The 20,775-nt window shown below is 35.7% G+C and overlaps 1 protein-coding gene across 2 annotated transcripts in view; it reads left to right on the forward strand.

Annotated features, from left to right (window-relative positions):
• The first annotated feature begins 212 nt into the window (after positions 1 to 212).
• The window catches only part of SYT14 (synaptotagmin 14), a 198,950-nt gene continuing 178,387 nt past the window's right edge, over positions 213 to 20,775 (forward strand). Inside the window, exons 1-2 of one of the 2 annotated variants that reach the window (XM_036756108.1) lie at positions 213 to 377; positions 5,604 to 5,819. In XM_036756108.1, coding sequence (XP_036612003.1) covers positions 266 to 377; positions 5,604 to 5,819 — 328 coding nt within the window. In that variant the 5' untranslated portion in view covers positions 213 to 265. The remainder of the gene's footprint in view (positions 378 to 5,603; positions 5,820 to 20,775) is intronic. The other variant, XM_036756109.1, reaches the window with a different exon arrangement.

Below are 20,775 nucleotides of genomic sequence, written 5' to 3' on the forward strand. Positions count from 1 at the left end.
GCATTGCATATCCAGCATCAAATCATGTGATGAAAAATGCAGAATCAGTCAAAACCTTTAAGTTATGAACTAGTATTGGGGGATTTTGAAAACTGTAAAGGTTTACTGCAAATAAAACAATAGCCTAAATAGGTATATGGGGATTTCTTTTTATTTGTAATCTTTTTAAGAGATGCATAAATGTTTATAGCTATGACTTTTTTTCTCTCTAGTATCTCCAGAGGCAGTTGGAGTCCTGTCAGCTATTGGGGTGTTTATAATCTTGATGCTGCTCCTTTTTCTCTATATTAATAAGAAGTTGTGTTTTGAAAATGTTGGTGGCTTTCCAGATCTTGGTTCAGGATACAGTACAAGGGAGAATTCACAAGATAAAATTTGTAAGTATCTATATTCTGACAATTAAAAAACAAACCATGATCTGTTTGTTACCATGTTGTATTACCAAGATAGAGATAAGATCTATTTTATTTTAAAAAGACCAAAATGAGATGGTAGATCCAATCCTACGGTGAACCAAGATTAAAACACTAACTTGATTATTTAGTAAGTTACTGTTTCATTCAATAGTATCTTGATGCTTAGGAAATAGTAATGTAAACCACAAATATGAATAAAAATATACTTTTATGAAAGGGTGTTTATTCCATGTTTATTGTTAGATGTGTATTTTTAAAACTCCAGTTGGGAGAAAGGGAATTTTTTTCAAAGATACGTATTAAGCCAGAAGTATGATACTTTATAGAGCATGAGACTTTGGACCAAATAGTCCTCTAGAACTTTTTGCTTTTGGCCTTAAAAGAAATCCATTCAATCATAGTCTAACCTGCCCTTTTTTTTTCTGCAACTAGAGGAAAAGAAATTATCTTGGGGCCTCCTTACAAGAAGATAATCAAACTTGATTTCTACTCAGGTGAACTGGTTGATTTGCCTCATTATGAATATTTAGTGTGGCTCCTGATTTTTGAGAGCAGTGTTCTTCCCTTAGTAACATAGGCAAATATAATTTTACCATTATTTGAAATTTATTAAGTATCAGTTTGCCAGAATATTGACAAAACATACAAAGGACATTGTTCTTAATTTAGAACATTTATTCTAGGAATTACTGATACAGTGATGGAATTTCTTTATTCACTCTGTTTATAGTCTATCTCAAGGGTGGGGAACCTGTGGCCTTGAGGTCCCATGTGACCCTCCCTTTAGGTCTTCAAGTTAGGCCCTTTGTCTGAATCCAAACTTCACAGAACAAATTCCCTTGATAAAAGGATTTGTTCTGTAAAACTCAAAAGATCACACCTAAGGATGTAGAAGGCCACATGTGGCTTGGAGGCTGAAAGTTCCTCACCCCTGGTCTATCATGTGAGTATCAGAAACCCACTAATCACTTCTGAGCATCCTAAGTCCAAGGCTGAGTCATTCTTATATGTTAATCCGTTGAGAATGATTTTGAAGGGCCATAGCTGGGGGGAAAATGCTCAGTGGAAAAGAGGTTGATTTTCTTACTTTTGAAAACTATAGAAGTTGATAGTCCCATCTTATTCCTTTGATTTAAAAGAAATCTATTACTTGCCAAATTCCATGCTCTGACATTAAAATCAGGAAGATTTTATGACCTGATTAGAATCAATCTGACTTATACCTAAAACCAGCCCTATGTCTGACCATCACCAACAGTTTACCTAGGAGAAATTGAGATCTAGGATATAACATAATCTCATTTTAGCAGCCATTTAGTGACCCTTTTTAATGAAAGAATTATTTTCTTATAAGTGAAAAGTTAACTAGATTTCCTTGTTAATTTCTTCTCTCCTTTGAAAAGATAGAGAAGTTTTTTTTAGTAACATGTGATCATCAGAGTACAGAATAAACAAAATTGAAAATATGTAATAAAAGTATTTTTTATAATTCTTTGCTGATATATAATAAAATATAGTAAGTAGTATATTTAAGGGAAATTATTGTATTACTGTTCTTGTAATAGATGTGGAATGAGGAAAATTGTATTTAATGCAATTGATTCAATTTTTAGGGACCATTCCAACTTCATCATGTTGTCTCATGATTCAAAAGGAATTTCCTAGAAGATTAAAACTAAAATACGATGCCATAAGTACCTGCCAAACTGATGAAAATTAACAGTTAAGCAAATGTAAAATTTTTAATTGCACAAAGGTAGCAACTATTTTCATTGAGCAAGACAAATAACTTTATTGAATCTTTTAAGAGAGAGCTAGAAAATGGCGTTTTTCAAAAATTTTCAGCAAAATCTACCTTCAGTGTCCTCTCTGGTTGACACAATTAGTAGTGCAGTAGAAGATCTGAGTTGTGCTGTAGGAGATCTCACCAGTGCTGTTGGAGAGGTCAGCTGTAGCTTAACTGATTCAGTAGCTGAACAGGTAACAAATATGATAAATGGCTTTCGCACAGAAGATGAAGCTTTTCAAACAGATGATACAGTTATCCTTACTAAGGAAGAAAATGCCACAATACCACAGAGCTCAGTAGATAACAATTTCCAGAAAACAACACCTCAGTTACAACATAAAACAAAACAAACACATTTTTATAGTTCTTCAGTTTCTCCCAAGAAAGATCAAAATCTGCATCAGGAAAGACTATTAGGACATGTTAAGGATAAACAGCAAAACCAACCAAAATATAAAGAAACTAATAATGCTGACGATTCTCTTTTGAAAGCAGACTTCATTGAAAGTGAGATGTCAGAGCTTAATCAGGACATATGTCAAGAACCATTGGGTGAGAACAGAAATACAAAAGTTGGGCTTAAAAATTCAACGGATGGTAAGAAACATTTGAAGGAGGCAAAATTGATAGAAATGAATGTAAATCAGAAGAATACTTTTGGAAATAAATTCACACAGGAGCAAAAAAATACTACAGATAATGACAAAAGAGAAGAATGTACTAAATCTAAACATATATCTTTGGGAAATAGCAAAAATAATAAAGATGTTTCTTTTTCTCAAGAGAATAAAAACAGACATAATGATTTAGAGGTACCTGCTGATTTGAAGAAAGCAGGAAAGGTTGTTAAAAGAACAAAAGGAAGTCAGAATTCAAGAAATGAAAAGCCTTCAAAAGATATGTTGAACACTGATAGACATACAGCACAGAAATGCATTATTAAAAAAGATATAGCATCATCAAATAAGTCAAAGAATCAATTCCAGGAAAAAATTAAACACAAGGCATCAGTAATTGGTTTGGGCGATTCCAAAGAACTTCCTCCGACAAATACATTGCAGTGTTCCAAGGTGAAAGTAGAAGTAAAAACAAAGAAAAATGAAGCCACTTTTGTTAATAAAGAACAACCAAAAAATAAAGTTGAAAAATATACTGAGAAAGTACCAGAAAAAGGTGAGGTACTTGGACATTGATTTGGGTGATCAAATTTCCTTCTGACTTTTCCAAATTTCTCCAAATTTCTTATCTTGCCTATACGTGTTTTTACCTATTTTAAGACTGGTCTGAATCTTCCTATTGAGTGGCATTTTTTTTCATCCTTGATAGTTATCATATTTCTAACACTCATTTAAAAAATTTTTTGAGTTGCAAAATCTCTCCCTCACACTCTTTCGCCCTCTTTGAGAAAGCAAACAGTTTGATATCCATTATACGTATGAAGTCATGTAAAACCCATTTCCATATTATCCATGTTACGGAATAAAACACAAAATAAAACAAAAATAAAGTTTAAAAAGTATGCTTCATTGAGTAGCATTTTTAATAAGCATTAACTTTTCTCTCAAATCTATTACAAATATATTAATGTTATTTTGAGCATTGTTTAAAAAAAAGGACCTAGGCCTGTTGCTCAGCTTTTTAATAGGTATAACTTTTCAAAATTTTACTTTATTCTTTAACTTACAACTTTTTTCTTTTGTGAATTTAATTTTTTTCTTTATCTTTATAAATATATCAAGTCATTTTTATACTTGATTATTCAATAAACATTTAGTGATTGCCTACTCTGTGCAAGGTTTTGTACTAGGTACTGAGTGGAATACAAAGCAGAATAGACACAACTCCTGTCCTTAAGAACCTTACAATTTAGTGTTAATCTTGGTCTGAATTATTAAGAAACTATATTCAGTATAAAAATTTCTTTAATCTAATTAAAAACATGTGTATTTGCCAATTAATACATTTAAAACCATGTGGTTCACTCATTTAGTCATATGTTGAGGATTTTTTATGGCTCATGTTTGGTAGAAATAGATGAAGCTTTCCCTTATCCTCCAAGTTGAAAGTAATTTCTTTCTCATTTGACTTTATAGAACTTTCAACTGTTATGCATTTATTTTATTCTAATTTTATTATATTTCTCTACTTATTATTTTTCCCCACTAGAATATAATTTCCTGAAACAATTTATAGCACTTGCCTAAATCTAACTTTTACATTTCTCTCACTTTCCTTTGCATTATTGTTGTTTGTATATGTGTAACAAAAGATTCTAAGTTTGTTGGGAGCAGAGTTTGTATCATATCTATCTTTGTACTTTGGCTTCAGAACTCACCTCATTTTCTAGCTTTAGGATCCTGTGATGCCAACTCTCTCAGCTTTAGTTTTCTTCTCTGTTCCTGGGGATAATAATACTTTGCAACTCTCAGGAAGGTTGTGACAATTAAATGAGACACTGTGAGTAAAGAGCTTTGTAATCTTAAAATTATTATCATTTAGTTATTTTTAAAAATATTAATGTCCATAGCACAGAGTAGGTGCTTAATCAATTGCCTTGCATATAGTAGTTTCTTGATAAATGTTTATTGAACTTTTAAAATATGATTCTAAAATGAAACACTGGTTGCTAAAATAGCACAGACTGATTAAACTAAGAAGGATTACTAGATCTAAAGGAGTAGATTACTTTTGGAGAATGTTCTTCCAGTAGTTTCCTGAATTTAAAATTTTGTATGGTTTAGTTTGAAGTACTTGGCTAATTTCAGCAACCTTATGTTTGTTGCTTAAAGTGGAAGAAAAAAGAAACTGGAATGTCTGGGTATCATTTCACTTTTAGAATTAAGGAAACGGGATGTTTTATCCCATAAGCATTAGTAACATACAGAGTAACAAAAAGCACAATTTTTGGTTAATTGTACTGGAAGGAAATGCACCAGAAAATGAAGGCTATAGTGTACCTTGCATATGCTGAATAACTTTTTTAACCTGTTATTTGCTACCTGACAGCTATTTTACTTGTATTGTCTTGATATTAAGGGACCAGTATGGAGTTTTTAAGAGATCATGTTGCTTTTGTGAAAATTATAAAAGATGGTAGCCCTAGATAATTAAACCAACTAGGGTGATTTCAAGTCCATGAAATGGGAATAAGATGATATTCCATCCTACTCTAAGCATTGTAATTTCCTGAAAAATTCTATAATCAAAAATTTTAGTATAATAGGCACTAAAGCAATCTATTTTTAGAATGAGTTTTCTTTAATGTGAAATCTACGATCATAATAAAAAATTTTATGTTTCTAAAAACTTAAATTCAGGATAACTCAAAGTACTTTTATTAATTTGTGACCTTTTTTACATGGAAGTTATAATTTTCTACCACCATTTGTTCGAAATAGATAATTCATACATGGATAAAGATCAGCATGGTTCATCCTCTGAAAGTGAAGATGAAGCACTGGGTAAATACCATGAAGCATTGTCCAGGACACACAATTCCAGGCTATCAGTGGCAGGTGGAAGACAAAAGAATTACGTTTGGGAGACCAGACAAAAATACAGTCCTCTGTCTGCAGAGTATGATGGATATAGTAGTGAAGCATCAATAGATGAAGGTAAGATGGAAATTTTTTTCAATGAATTGAACACAGTTTTATAATTTACAACATATATATTACAGGAACATGTAAGTTTTGCCTCAACTCTTAGGCAGTTCTGTGTGGACCATAAAAGAAAATGACAAATAATTTGACATTTTTTTGTCTATTTTTATTTTTTCATTAATAAATATTTATTTTCTCTCACTCTTAACCTTGGTAACACATGCATGTTAAAATTCCATATTGACCATGTGCAAAAATTTATGTTGTCATTTTTGTCCCTGTGTTCACACCTGGCTCAGTAACTGGAATATAATTGGTGCTTAATAAATGCTTTTTAAATCAATAAGTAAGTATCAGATTAGTACAGCATCGTCGTAAGTCTCTTGTTCATAGCTATAATTATCAGCTAGTCACTTATGTATTGTATGCCTTCTGTGTGTCAGGCACTATAAAAATACCTTCCTGTTTTTGCCATCAAAGTGCTTACAAAATAATCATGGAGGTAAAATATTTATACGCGAAAATATAACAAATAACAGAAGAAAGTATTTGATAAATTCCAAATGAGTAGTATAGACAGAATTTCTGTAGGTGTTTAGAGGAGGAGTAATTCCCTGTGGGACTTGAGTTGGACTTTGAAAGCTAGGAAGGCTTTGAAAATGAAGGTGGAATTTTAGGCAAGGGGAGTGGTATTATAAGTGAAAACAGAGAATGTTTGAAAAATGGAGAGTGAGTTCATCAGCCTGGCTGAAGTATAAATTGGCATAATGCAATAGTGGAAAAACAAGGCAGGAAAGATAAATTTGGGTTAGATTGAAAAAAGTGTTGAATCTGAAGCAAAGTTGTTGAAACTTTAACCTGACAAGTAATGTAATGGGAGCATTGTCTAGGAAGATTAATCCAATGGTAGTGTGTAGGATGGATTGGAGACAGGGAAACCAGTTATGAAACTCTTGGACAAATATGACTTCTTCTACATGGTTTCCTAGATCACTTCTTCTTTTGAAATTCTGTGAAGGATGAATCAAGCAAGTTGGAAATGGAGGGATGATTGTGAACAATGTCATATTAGAGGAAAAATCAAAAGGACTTAGTAGATGATTGGATGTAAAGAACTGTGTGGAAGTCATAGGTGATTACTAGATTAAAGCCTGAGGATGTATGTTTCTTAAAGGCAGAAAATAGAGTATGTTTTTGATTTGTGTATTTTCACTATCTACCACACTTCACATATAAGTGCTTAGTAAATTAGTAAATTTTTTTATAAATACATGAATAAATACATAAATATTATTGAATTAGAAGAATAGTAACATCATTAATAAAGTAGGATTGTAGAACTAGTAGGAACTTTAGAAAACAACTAATTAAAACTACATCAGTTGTCAGAGGAAAAAAATTAGATAAATCAGGATGTGCAGCTGACTTGGAGGAAATGATGAATTGTTTTAGATGTGTAGAAAGAGCATAGTATTTGGAATGAGGGAGTTGATAGTTCTAATATACACTATCCTGATCAGATCACATCTCGAATATTCTGTTCATTTTTGGGGATGATATTCTCAGGAAGACATTTACTAACTGGAGCTCACCTGGAGGAGAGTCGCCAATATGATAAAGGGACTGCAGATCATAACATGTGAAGATCCTTTGAGGCTTGTGTTTAACCTGGAAAAGAGAAGACTTGAAGTCATCTCAGCTGTCTTCAAGCATTTGTAAGACTATTATGTGGAAGAGATACTAGATTTAATTTATTTGGTACCCCAGAGAGTAGAACTAGTAGAAATAGGTAGAAGTTACTGAGAGTTGCATTCTGCCAAATGTCAGGAAGTAATTCTTAACAATAGGTGATGACTATAAATGGTTTCACTTCCAAAATTTTGGAGGTAGTGAGTTCCTCATCACTGCAAATGATTAAGTGGAGGCAGGATTAGCATTTGTCATTATATGTTAGATTATATGACCTCAACTGCCCTTCCCAGCTTGAGATTCTTGGACTCTATGACTTCATGAGTTTGAGGTACTCAGAGGCTATTGAAGTGTAGAAATGTATATTGTGAGAGTGGAACTTGAAAAGTCAGTGTTTTAATGATGGAACAATTGACAAAGGCATTGAAAGAGGAAGGCTTAACAGCTCATGTGGAATGCTTGCTAGTGCCAACCAATGTATGTAACATGTTAATATGATATCAAATTCCGTACTACATAGTGATTTATAGTTAGTTTTTGGTATGTTTGTGAGCCATTTATGAACCATTTATGGATGTCAAATATAAGTAGATGCTTTTTAAGAAGTTGTTTTAATAATAATACAGTGCCCTAGTATCTAAGTCTTGACATATCTAGCTGGTTAATATTTAAGTAATGCTTATTGTGACACAACTTGATTGGGTGATCAAGTAGCTATTATATGGTGAGCTAATATGGGAAAATTACACATAGTGAATAATTTAAGGGCTTTTTCCTCCAGGGTCTTCTCAGAGAGTCCTGCATCAGCACTAGATCTAGGGTACTTGTCTCTAGCCTCTTTGTCCAGGACCTTCCCAGCCCTGTGAGGACTGGATTAGCTCTGGTCTAGACCACTTACCTCCCAGTTATTCCTGGACCAGAATCACCTCAGATTGCCAGTTTCTGCCTCCTGTATGGACTTTCCCCAGTCATATCTTTGCCTGTCCTTTTCTGCTCTGAGGTGGGCTTCCTGGACCTCACAGGATACACTACTACCTGCTATGAGTCTGAATTTAACAGAAAGGCCTTGAACACTCTAATTACCTCCCTCCTTCAAGTTACCTCTCTACAGCTAGTGGTAATCTGCCTGAATTTATATCTAGTGGTTAGCATACTCCTGCCTTCATATTCTCCCACTTCCCGTGATTCGGAACCCCTTGCTGTCCTTGTACAAAAGCTATACCCCACGGCCCATTCCCTTAATCCCCACTCCACCCCCACAATGTCCCATTCTATATTTATCTGTCCATCCCATTGGGCTCTCTTTAATGCTTGTTCTATAATTAATAAACTTGATCTCATGTTAAGCCTTTTGTTTTTTTCACTTGCTCCATCTTCTGACTCTCACTAAGATCTAGCTCTCTCCCATTGACATTTTGTCCCTGACCCTTTCTAGTGTTGTTTGCACTTACGCTCACTGGATGTGGTGGGGAAGTCAGACTACTTCTTGCTCCCCACTGCCACCTCTAGACTTTCTACCACCACCACTCAATAGCCTTTCCTCTTTGGACGATCATTCAGTCCAAATTTATTGCCTCATCAATATTCTGGTTGCATTTATCTACCGACCTCCCAGAACATTCTCCTTCATTTATCAATACATCTTAACTCCTGCCCTTATACTAGGGAACTTCAACATGCATATTGGTGCTCCCTCAAATCCCCTAACGTCTCAGTTCTTAGTCTACTTAGTTCCCATAAACTATGCCTCCACTCTGTGGCCAGCCACACACAGAGATGGTCATTCTCCTGATCTTGCCATCATGCACATGTTTCATTTCCATGGTCATGAATTCTGAAATTCCTTGATCTGATCATGGTCTTTTATCATTCCATCTTTCCCTCTGCCTTACTGTACTCTTAACCCTTTTCTACAAACTCATGACAATTTCCAATCCCACTACTCATTAGTTCTTTTCATAGGCCATCACTCCTTCACTGTCTACATTTTCCTCCCTTCACTTTCTTAATCCCTTGATGAATCAGTTCAACCATTTATTATCCTTTATGCTTGAATCTCTTGACCACTTGCGAAAACCCAGCCTTGGATTATTTCTGTTATCTGCCACCTTTGCTTCTATACACAGACAGAGATGGAGGAAATCACAAAAGTGTGCTGATTGGAAGTCCATTATAAATTTATGAATCTCAACTGAGCCCTCCTGCAGAAAGGCAAATTTTTTTAGCCTCTCTAACTGATTTGCTATCCTTCTCACCGCAGAGGCTATTCTAAAGCATTTCATCACTGTTCAAGTCTCTCATGGCCCTTCCTTCCTGGTTCTTCCAGCTGTGGACCTTGTCTAATGCTTCACTGAAAAATTTGAGGCTATTTGCCCAGAACTCCTTGTTTTCTCGTCTTGCATCTGGCAGTATAATATTTGAATGTGAAGAACAAAGGTGCAATATTTAGATGATTTCTTAGAGGTTTTATAGATGGCTATGATCTTATTAATGAGAGTATCCACACCAGTGGTTCAAATCACAACTGATCTTCCTGTGTTCATCCTCTATGGCTCTTGACCATTTCTTCCTGTATGTAATTCCTCCACAGAAGTTCTATCTGGAAATTACAGTTTGGTACAGTTTGAAGGGAAGAGTCTTTTTGTCATCTCTCATTTTGTTATATGACTGGTCCACCTCCTTTTGTAGTTATACATCTCTTTTTTGATGTCTTTTAAATAATTTCTTGTGCACAATTCTTTGAAGGTAATAAGCTTATGCCTACCATGTATATCTCCATTGACTTTAGTGTGACCTGTAGTTTTTATTCTTTAGAAATTGGGTATTCCATGATTCACAGCCATATGGTATTACCAGAAGAATTTTGTTATTAAAAAGTTTTTGTTTGTATTTATGTGTATATATGTATCTGTGCATAGATACATATATAATGATGATAACTATTATTTCTGATTATATAGCTTGAAATTACAGGAAATGTTTTGCTCTCATTATAAGATGGAAATCCAAATCTATGTTAGGTAGTCTGAAAAAATAAGAAAACATTTTAGTGTGTTTGATTATTATGTTTTCCTCCTCTAGGTGGCCATATTAATCTTTCAGTTAGAATAAGCTATAGAAGCAGAATAGCATCTAAATACTTTTCTTAATCTAGGAAAAATTAATGAACATTTAACATGATTTGTGAAATTGCTTTTGTTCCACATTTTCATCTTTTTCCTTCTGGCCTTTTCTTTAAAACTTAGTCTTCTTTTCTTTTTGTTATTTCTTAAAGATTTTCACAAAGTAGGATTTAGCTCTCTCATTTAAGAAGTTAAATAAGTTGTACTTTGAAATAAAGCTCACATTGATACTACACATTTTTATATTAAATAGGATGGATCAATATATTGTTATGCAAAGAATAAATTTAGCATGCTGTCTTAATTTGGCTACTGTATTGCTATAGCTTCAAGCCTTTGCCAGTTCTAGTTGAAATGCTGGTGCAAGAGGAAGAAAAAAACTGCCATTATCATCATCATTGCTGCTGCCATCTCTACCATCTTTGGGTTAGGCCCTGACAGAGTTCCCCTATTTCACAAAATACTCAATATTTATGAGGTGATTGCTGGAGAGACTATCTCTATAGGTGTGCTATTATTGGTTTATTATGGATAGTATGTAACTTTATATGCTGTGGCATAGCTTTAGATTGCTGAAGTTATATGATATGCTTTTGAGGGACTTAATTCAATGTTCCATTATCAAAGATAATTTCTTTCATCACTTATGTCTCAGGGTATAGCACATATATATTCACACCTGTTAGTTCCTTTATTTGTGATTATATTAATAGACCTGTACTGGCTAACTTTTATACTTTTAAAAAATCAAGCCATTTAAAGTTACTTTTTAACTTAAAAGATATAAATGTTGATTTTAAATATTTTTCATAAAAATAACACATTTTGTATTTTATATGATAACTCTGAAATTTAAGGACCTTATAAATATACTTACCTCACTAATTCAAATATCTGGATCAGTATTATATCCACTGATTTAGATTGCATTCCTTTCTTGGTACTTTAGTTTCTATGGTCAAGAAAACATTAACTAGTATCAAAACTTCAGTTCAGGATTCTTCTTTATATCAGCTACTCCTCAGATAAGACACAGAAACTGCCACTATTGAAGAGTTTTAGCTTGGTAAGAATCTTCTAGAATGTGAGCTCTACTGGCAATAGCCTTCAAAAACATAGGATCCTCTCCATATCAAAATGAAACCTTGAAGTAGTACTTGACTTGTACTTTATGAATATAGTCCTATTACATCTTGTAATTTATCATGAGTTAAGTAGATACACATAATTTTGTTCCTTTTTTAGGATGGAAAGTTAGAACATACTAAAATCATATTAAAAGATTGAAATCATATTAGCTATATAGAATTTGATTAAATTTTGCTTTGATTTTATCTTTTATTTATCAACTTTTTTCTGTGAAAAATCCCTAGAATGTTATTTTTTAGTAATAAACATATAGGAAAATTGACCATTTTTGTAGGTTGGATGAAATTTCTTCCTCAGGGGGTTATCTAATGAGCTCACCTTTCCAACCTAGGGAAGCCTTTAGTAAAAGGATGGACAACCCTGAAACAAATGGTACATTCCAGTGAAGCCAACAATGTAGACTTTTTTCCAAGGATATTTATCAGTGTGTTAGACCATTTTCAGGAATAGGAGTGGCTATGGTAGCCTCTAAATGCTTCTGCTCAGTTAATGCTAGATTGTGTTGTTTGTTAGTTATTAGGCCACCTGTTAGAAAGTGATTCAGGGAAAGTAACTCATTCATACCTTAAAGGGTACAATACAGTATCCTTTATCACTCATTTGAGCTAGCATGTAGTCATTTGGGTAGGATTAATATATGATTGCAAATTTTACCATATAATTCATTTAGTTTCAACAAATAGAAAAAGGTCATGGTGGCTACTTGTCTAAAGGATGTGGTCTCCTAGAGCAGGGCTTCTTAAACTTTTTCTACTTGTGACCCTTCAGTACTTCTTAAACTGTGAGTCGTGACTCTAAGAAGTACTGCCCTAAAGGATGTAATACTACAACAGGTGGCGGAGCTGGTGGCCTCACTCACATTCAGCTCTTTAGTCACTCATGGGCATATGGGTGAATTTGATAGTGCACATGAAAACAACATCAGAATCTCATGAGGCCATAGGCATCCTCTGAGCATTGTCTTGGACCATGGCTTGTCCTCTTGTCACTGCATAAATGCTGAGTTTTCTGCCATATAGTTGAGGTGGTCCATCAGGCTCCAATCTGGTGGTTCTTGGTGCTTTTTTTTTCCCTTCGGCAGCAACATCTTAAGTAATACTTGAGGCAAGACTTTTAGCTGCCAATACACTTGAATATTCTTATTTGAAAGAAAAATAATACAATGTTAAGGATAATTTCCATATAGTGTCACACCCAGAGTTCCAATAGGTTAGATTATACCATGGGATGAAGACCATAAAGGGAAGAATGGAGAGACTTAGAGTACCTCAAATCTAATTTCATTGTCCTTTATAATACTTATTTACCACAGACATGATTTAACTTGATGAGACTGTCTCTTATGCTCAGTATTCTGTCATTTGTTGATAAGATGGGACTTGAAGTCAGAGGCATATAGCAAATTCTCAGCTTCTAACTTGAGGGCTTTGAGGGGAATGACCTTCCAGCCAATGGAATTTGTTGCATTTAGGTCAGTAAGTACCTACTATGCTGTGCTAAGCCCTGGGGATAAAAAGAAAACCCAAAATCCCTATTCTCGAGGAGCTCACAGTGTATTTGGGGAGACAATGTGTAAATGACTAAGTATAAGCAAAATATGAATGGGATAAGTTGGGGATAATTAAAGCAAAGGCTCTAGTATTAAATGGGATTGGGAAAAGCTTCTTGTAGGAGGTGGGATTTTAGCTGGATTTGAAGAAGTCTGGAGGTAGTGATGAGGAGAGTGAACATTCCAAAAATGGGAGACAATTGTTGAAAATGCCCGGGATCAGGAGATGTAGTACGTTTGAGTGACGAACAGCAAGGAGACCAATGTCGTTGAATCACAGAGTACATGGAGGGAGGAGTAAGATGTAAGAGTACTAGAAAGGTAGTAGGGAGCTAGGGTATGAAAGGTTTTAAAAGCTAAGCAGAAGATTTTATATTTGATCCTGGAAACGATAATGAGCTACTAGAGTTTATTGAATCAGGGGACGGGTGACATGGTCAGACTTGAACTTTAGGAAGATCATTTCGACATCCAAGTGGAGGATACACTAGAGTAAGGAGAAACTTGTGGCAGGGAAAACAATAAGCAGGCTGTTCCAATAATTCATGTATGAGATGATGAGGGGCTGCACTAGGGTGGTGATAGTGTCTCAGGAAAGGGTGCATATACAAGAGATGTTTTTAAGGTAGAGTGACAGAACTTGATAACAGATTGGATATGAGAGTGAGAAATTGAGGTTTATATGTGACCTGAAGGGACATGATGTGTTATGGAAGTAATAATTCTTGCCTACTTCTTCAGGGAGACTGTGTAAATAGAGGTCGTCCAAAGACTATTCCAGGTGGAGGCCAGTTAACTAAAAATCTTATCTTCTAGTGGGTTGTCATGGAGGGGAATTAAGGGTAGTATCAGTGGAGAACCAGCCAATAGCAACCATTTTAGTGGGGAGCCAAAAATCACTAGGACCACACTTATTGAATACCTAGAATGTCAATAAGTTTTGAAAGTAGGTTTGGATATTATCATAAATGGAACAGTTTCCCACAATCCCTTAAATGTAACATTGATCCAAAAAAACTTAGGAAGAATGTTTTTAACCTGGAAAGACTTACATGAATTAATGCTGAGTGAACTGACCAGAACCAGGAGAACATTGTACACAGTAATAGCGACATTGTGTGATGACTAACTTTGATATACAATCTCTTCTTAGCTTGCAAGGACCTAAGACAACTCCAAAAGATTCATTATAGAAAATGCTGTCCACATCCAGAAAATAAACTATGGAGTCTGAATGCAGATCAAAACATATTATTTGCTTTCTCTCTCTGTTCTTTTTTGTGGTTTCTCCCATTGGATCTAATTTGTCTTTATATATTACATGCTGTTTTGGGGATGGGGGAGGGGAGAGATGAAGAGAAAATTTGGAACTCATAATCTTAGGGAAGTGAATGTTGCAAACTAAAAATAAACCTAAAAATAAATAAATAAATCATATCTTGTAAAAAAAAAGGAATATTTTTAATAGCTCTCATCGTACCAAATACTCTTAATTTCTCAATTGCATGGAGAGAAAAATTCTCAAAATATAGAAACCTAACAGAACCAAATGTGCATTCTTATACATGGCCAATATCTTGATTTGTTTGCCTGGGAAAATATGTATGTATATATACACATACGTATATACATATGTTCGATTTAAGAATTTTTTTTACTTGGGTGGAGGGAGAAGGTATTTGGTGGGCAGTGATAGATATATAAATAAGATTATCAACAAAGCATTTAAAAAGCTGTAGAAAAGGAAAGGGATAGGAAAGGCTAAGAGGTTAGAGATAGGCCAAATGTTTTGCTACCTAGATAAATCTATATACATGTGTATGTATATAGGGGTATATATGTGGGTGCTAGTATTCTGGGAAGCAATCTCTGTGGAGATACAGCCTATAAATGGTTCCTGCAGGTGCTAGTGCTACTGAAGACTCAGAAAGTTCTTTCCAACAAAGTCCTTGGAATTGTCAAATGATTCAACATCAGAAAGTAAAATGCTTTTTAAAAAACATTGTTTTAGTTTTCAGTGTTCACTTTTATAACATTTTGAGTAAAATGCTTTTATCGGTGAAAAGCACGTAAAAGAAGAGGCATTAACACCTGCTTTGTTGCTGCGTCCCAAGGACCATGGAATCTTTCCTTCTGACTTGCAACTGAAACCTTATATATGTGGTTTTTTTCTTTATTAGAATATGGGATCTTTAAGAGGGGTGACTGGCTTTTCTGTTTGTATCCTTAGAGTTTAGCACAATACTTTGTACATAGTAAAAAAGTCACTATATACTTCATTCATTCATATGACTTCCAAGTTAAAGAGGAAATCAAATCATAACATCTTATTGATCACTTAACATACATGGATGACATTAAAATATATGACTGTGGGGCGGAGCCAAGATGGCGGCTGGTAAGCAGGGACTAGAGTGAGCTCAGTACCCGAGTCCCTCCAAAAACCTATAAAAAATGGCTCTGAACCAATCCTAGAACGGCAGAACCCACAGAACAGCAGAGGGAAGCAGGGCTCCAGCCCAGGACAGCCTGGATGGTCTCTGGGTGAGGTCTATTCCACACGGAGCTGGGAGCTGGGAACGGAGTGGAGCAGAGCCCAGCCTGAGCGGCATGGACGATCCAGACCAGAAGCCGGGCGGAGGGGGCCCTAGCGCCCTGAATATGTGAGCTGCGGCAGTTACCAGACCCCTCGACCCACAAACACCAAAGACTGCGGAAAAGGTTAGTGGGAAAAGCTGCGGGAGTGGAAGGAGTTCAGGGTTTGGCTTCCAGCCCCGGGGGCAGCGGAGGTGGGGCAGCTACAGCTGTTGTTACTTCCGGCTCCAGGCCCACCTGGTGGGAGGAGTTAAGTGGAGGATCAGAGCAGGAGTGCAACAGCCTGCTGAAGATCTAAGCCCAGTCTGGACTGGGGGTTCTTGGGGAAGGAGTAGTGCGGGAATGACAGAGCTGGCACCTCCCCCCCAAACGTGGAACATAGAACTCGTTAGTCTACAAGCAGTCATACCCCACTGAAAAACTCAAGGGTCAAGTTAGTGGGTTGGGAATATGTCCAGGCAGTGAAAACGCGCCCAGATTCAGTTTCAGACTTTGGATTCTTTCTTTGGTGACAAAGAAGACCAAAACATACAGCCTAAAGAAGACAACAAAGTCATAGAGCCTACAACAAAAGCCTCCAAGAAAAACATGAACTGGCCCTAGGCCATAGAAGAACTCAAAAAGGATTTGGAAAAGCAAGTTAGAGAAGTAGAGGAAAAATTGGGAAGAGAAATGAGAAGGATGCGAGAAAACCATGAAAAACAAGTCAATGACTTGCTAAAGGAGACCCAAAAAAATACTGAAAAATACACTGAAGAAAACAACACCTTAAAAAACAGACTAACTCAAATGGCAAAAGAGCTTCAAAAAGCCAATGAGGAGAAGAATGCCTTGAAAGGCAGAATTAGCCAAATGGAAAAGGAGGTCCAAAAGACCACTGAAGAAAATACTACTTTAAAAATTAGGTTGGAGCAAGTGGAAGCTAGTGACTTTATGAGAAATCAGGATATTATAAAACAGAACCAAAGGAATAAAAAAATGGAAGACAATGTGAAATATCTCCTTGGAAAAACCACTGACCTGGGAAATAGATCCAGGAGAGATAATTTAAAAATTATTGGACTACCTGAAAGCCATGATCAAAAAAAGAGCCTAGATACCATATTTCAAGAAATTATCAAGGAGAACTGCCCTGATATTCTAGAGCCACAGGGCAAAATAGAAATTGAAAGAATCCATCGATCGCCTCCTCAAATAGATCCTAAAAAGAAATCTCCTAGGAATATTGTCGCCAAATTCCAGAGCTCCCAGATCAAGGAGAAAATACTGCAAGCATCCAGAAAGAAACAATTTGAGTATTGTGGAAACCCAATCAGAATAAGCCAAGATCTGGCAGCTTCTACATTAAGAGATCGAAGGGCTTGGAATGCGATATTCCGGAGGTCAATGGAGCTAGGATTAAAACCTAGAATCACCTACCCAGCAAAACTGAGTATCATGCTCCAAGGCAAAATATGGATTTTCAATAAAATAGAGGACTTTCAAGCTTTCTCAGTGAAAAGACCAGAACTGAATAGAAAATTTGACATTCAAACACAAGAATGAAGAGAAGCATGAAAAGGTAATCAAGAAACGAAAATTGCAAGGGACTTACTAAAGTTGAACTGTTTTGTTTACATTCCTACATGGAAAGATGACATGTATGATTCATGAGACCTCAGTATTAGGGTAGCTGAAGGGAATATGCATATATATATATGTTTATGTATATATATATAGGTGAATGTATATGTATGTATATATCTATGTGTATATGTATGTATGTGTATATATATATGTGTGTGTTTTTATATATGTATATATGTGTATATATATATGTAAAAGAGAGAGAGCAAACACAGGGTGAGTTGAAGATGAAGGGAAGATAGCTAAAAGAAATAAAATGAAATTAAGGGATGAGAGAGCAACATACTGAGAGAGGGAGATAGGGAGAGATAGAATGGGGTGGATTATCTCGCATAAAGGTGGCAAGAGGAAGCAGTTCTGTGGGAGGAGGGGAGAGGGCAGGTGAGGGGGGAATGAGTGAACCTTGCTCTCATCACATTTGGCCTGAGGGGGAATACCATACATACTCAGTTGGGTATCTTACCCCACAGGAAAGAAGAAGGAGGAAGATAAAAAAAAATAAAAGGGGGGGATGATGGAGGGGAGGGCAGATGGGGGTGGAGGTAATCAAAACAAACACTTTGGAAAGGGGACAGGGTCAAGGGAGAAAATTCAATAAAGCGGGATGGGTTGGGAAGGAGCAAAATGTAGTTAGCCTTTCACAACATGAGTATTGTGGGTTATACATAATGATACATGCGTGGCCTAGGTTGAATTGCTCGACTTCTTAGGGAGGGTGGGTGGGAAGGGAAGAGGGGAGAGAATTTGGAACTCAAAGTTTTAAAATCAGATGTTCAAAAACAAAAAAAGTTTTTGCATGCAACTAAAAAATAAGATACACAGGCAATGGGGCGTAGAAATTTATCTTGCCCTACAAGAAAGGAAGGGAAAAGGGGATGAGAGGGGAGGGGGGTGATAGAGGGGAGGGCTGACTGGGGAACAGGGCAACCAGAGTATAAGCCATCTTGGAGTGGGGGGGAGGGTAGAAATGGGGAGAAAATTTGTAGTTCAAACTGTTGTGAAAATCAATGCTGAAAACCAAATATGTTAAATAAATAAATTTAAATTAAAAAAAATATATGACTGTACATATACACACATACACAAAGTTCCATTTTTCTTTCTTTAGCTCATGAAATCTTTCTCCAGTGATATCAAAATGCCATTTATACTCAATAAGTTCAAAATTATTAACATATGCCATGGAAAGGTAGATACTAAAGACTTAGAGATTGTATCTAATGGTTAAATTGAGCCAGTGGATGTAGGCAATTCACACCTGTCAGTTATCTCCAGGCAAAGCATGCTGAGGAGAATGCTATGGCTGAATACATTGAGACTTAATGACATCCTGATATTAGAGTTCAATGGAAAGAACACATTTAAAACAACCCCTGCATAATACCAATCTTTATGTCTCTAAAATTATAAAATGGACCATAACAAATTTAGAAAGCATCATAACAAAAACTAATAAAATGGTAATGAAACACAGGGTCTGTTACCCTATGATAGGTATAGAATCAATAATATTTCCTTGCCAAAGGAGGAAGATTGACAGATATTCTCAGAGCACATGATAAAGAGGTAAAAAGCCTAGAGAAATGCCTTCAGATCAAGCAAACATCACTTCACTAAGCAATAGTAAAGGTTGACAACAAGTGCACAATATGTATTTGTGGAATGTAACCCAAAGTGATTTACCACCAGATGGATTCTATGAAATAGCTAAGATTCAAAAGTGGAATCAAAGGGCCTTCTATAGGTAACCTCCACTTGAACTTTGCCAATAATATGTCAATAAAGACACTGCAGAAGGTAAAGTGGCAAATAACAAATTATAAGTTCTGAATTCAAAATATTCTAAGAATTCAACTAATAAATTGTACTTAAGTTGGAGCATTATTAAAGACTCAGCTGTTGTTCATAATCTCCCCCAATGTAACACTCCATAAAAATTTAAGAAGTGTTTTTTTATAATTATTGCAATCCCAAATACTCATAATCTCCAAGCTATATAGACTAAAAAGTCTTCAATATATAGAGATTTAGTGAAGGAAATAAAAATAAATCAACAAGCATTTATTAGTACCAATTATGTGCCAGCTACTGTGCTAGGTACTGTATTTTATTCAAATACAAAGAATAAAACAATTCCTATTCTCTGTCTCAGGAGGCAATATGTACATATATGTGTATATATAGAATAAATACAAAATACATCCAAGATTGCTTGGGAGGAGGGGTTTCTAGCAGTTGGAGAGATTAAGAAAGGCTTAGAAGGTGGTGCTTGAATGTTTGTTGAAGAATGATTCTTTGAGGTGGAGGCAAGGAGGGAATTCCAGACGTGGGGGACCGCTGACACAAAAGCATGGAGATGATTGTTGTGCCTTTATAGAGTTGGAACAAGAAAGCTGCTTTGGCTGGTCTATAGAGTACAAGAAGGGAAGTAATATTTAGCAAGGCTGGAAGAAAAGATGAGAGCTAGATTGAGGACTTTGAAAGCCAAACAAGAGAGCTTATATTTGATCCTAGAGGCAGGACAAGGCTAGTGGGATTTATCAAGTAGGGAAGTGACATAGATTGGCAATTAGGGAAAATAATTTTGTCAGCTGCATAGAGGCAATGGATCAGAGTGGGGTGATATTTGAGGCAGGGAGACCAGTTAGAAACCACTGCAGTAATCTAGGCAAGAGGTGATGAGGTCTTGAACTCACAATAAACCAGTGAGGTAGGTACTTCAGAAGTTATCTCTTTTTTAAAGATGAGGAAACTGAAGCTTAGAAAGATTAAGTAACTGATCTATGGTCAGTCAACAAACATTAAGTATTTTTTTGTGCCAGGCACTATTCTAATCACTGAGTATACAAAGAAAGGCAAAAATCAGTCCCTGATTTCAAGGAGTGTATATCCTAATGGAAGAGACAACATGTAAATAGCTATACATACAAGCGATATACAGAGTAGATGAAGGTATGTCTGACCATGCATACATAACCAATAAGTGTCAGAGATGAGATTTAGACCAGTGTTTTCCTGATGTCAAGTCTAATATTTTATTGTGACACACTGCAACCACAGAAACCTAAGACATCGTCATGGAACGCAGAGATTACATTCCCTTCTGGTTTCCTTTCTGGAGAGGAGGAGTCAGGAAACTATTCCTTGGAGAATGCATAGCTATATTGTTCCTTGCCTCTCTGCTGTCTTTCTGGGTCTGCATTTTTAGTCTCATAAGAAACTGGTCTAAAGATTAATA

The sequence above is a fragment of the Trichosurus vulpecula genome, chromosome 4 (assembly GCF_011100635.1).
Source record: "Trichosurus vulpecula isolate mTriVul1 chromosome 4, mTriVul1.pri, whole genome shotgun sequence".
Taxonomy (NCBI): domain Eukaryota; kingdom Metazoa; phylum Chordata; class Mammalia; order Diprotodontia; family Phalangeridae; genus Trichosurus; species Trichosurus vulpecula.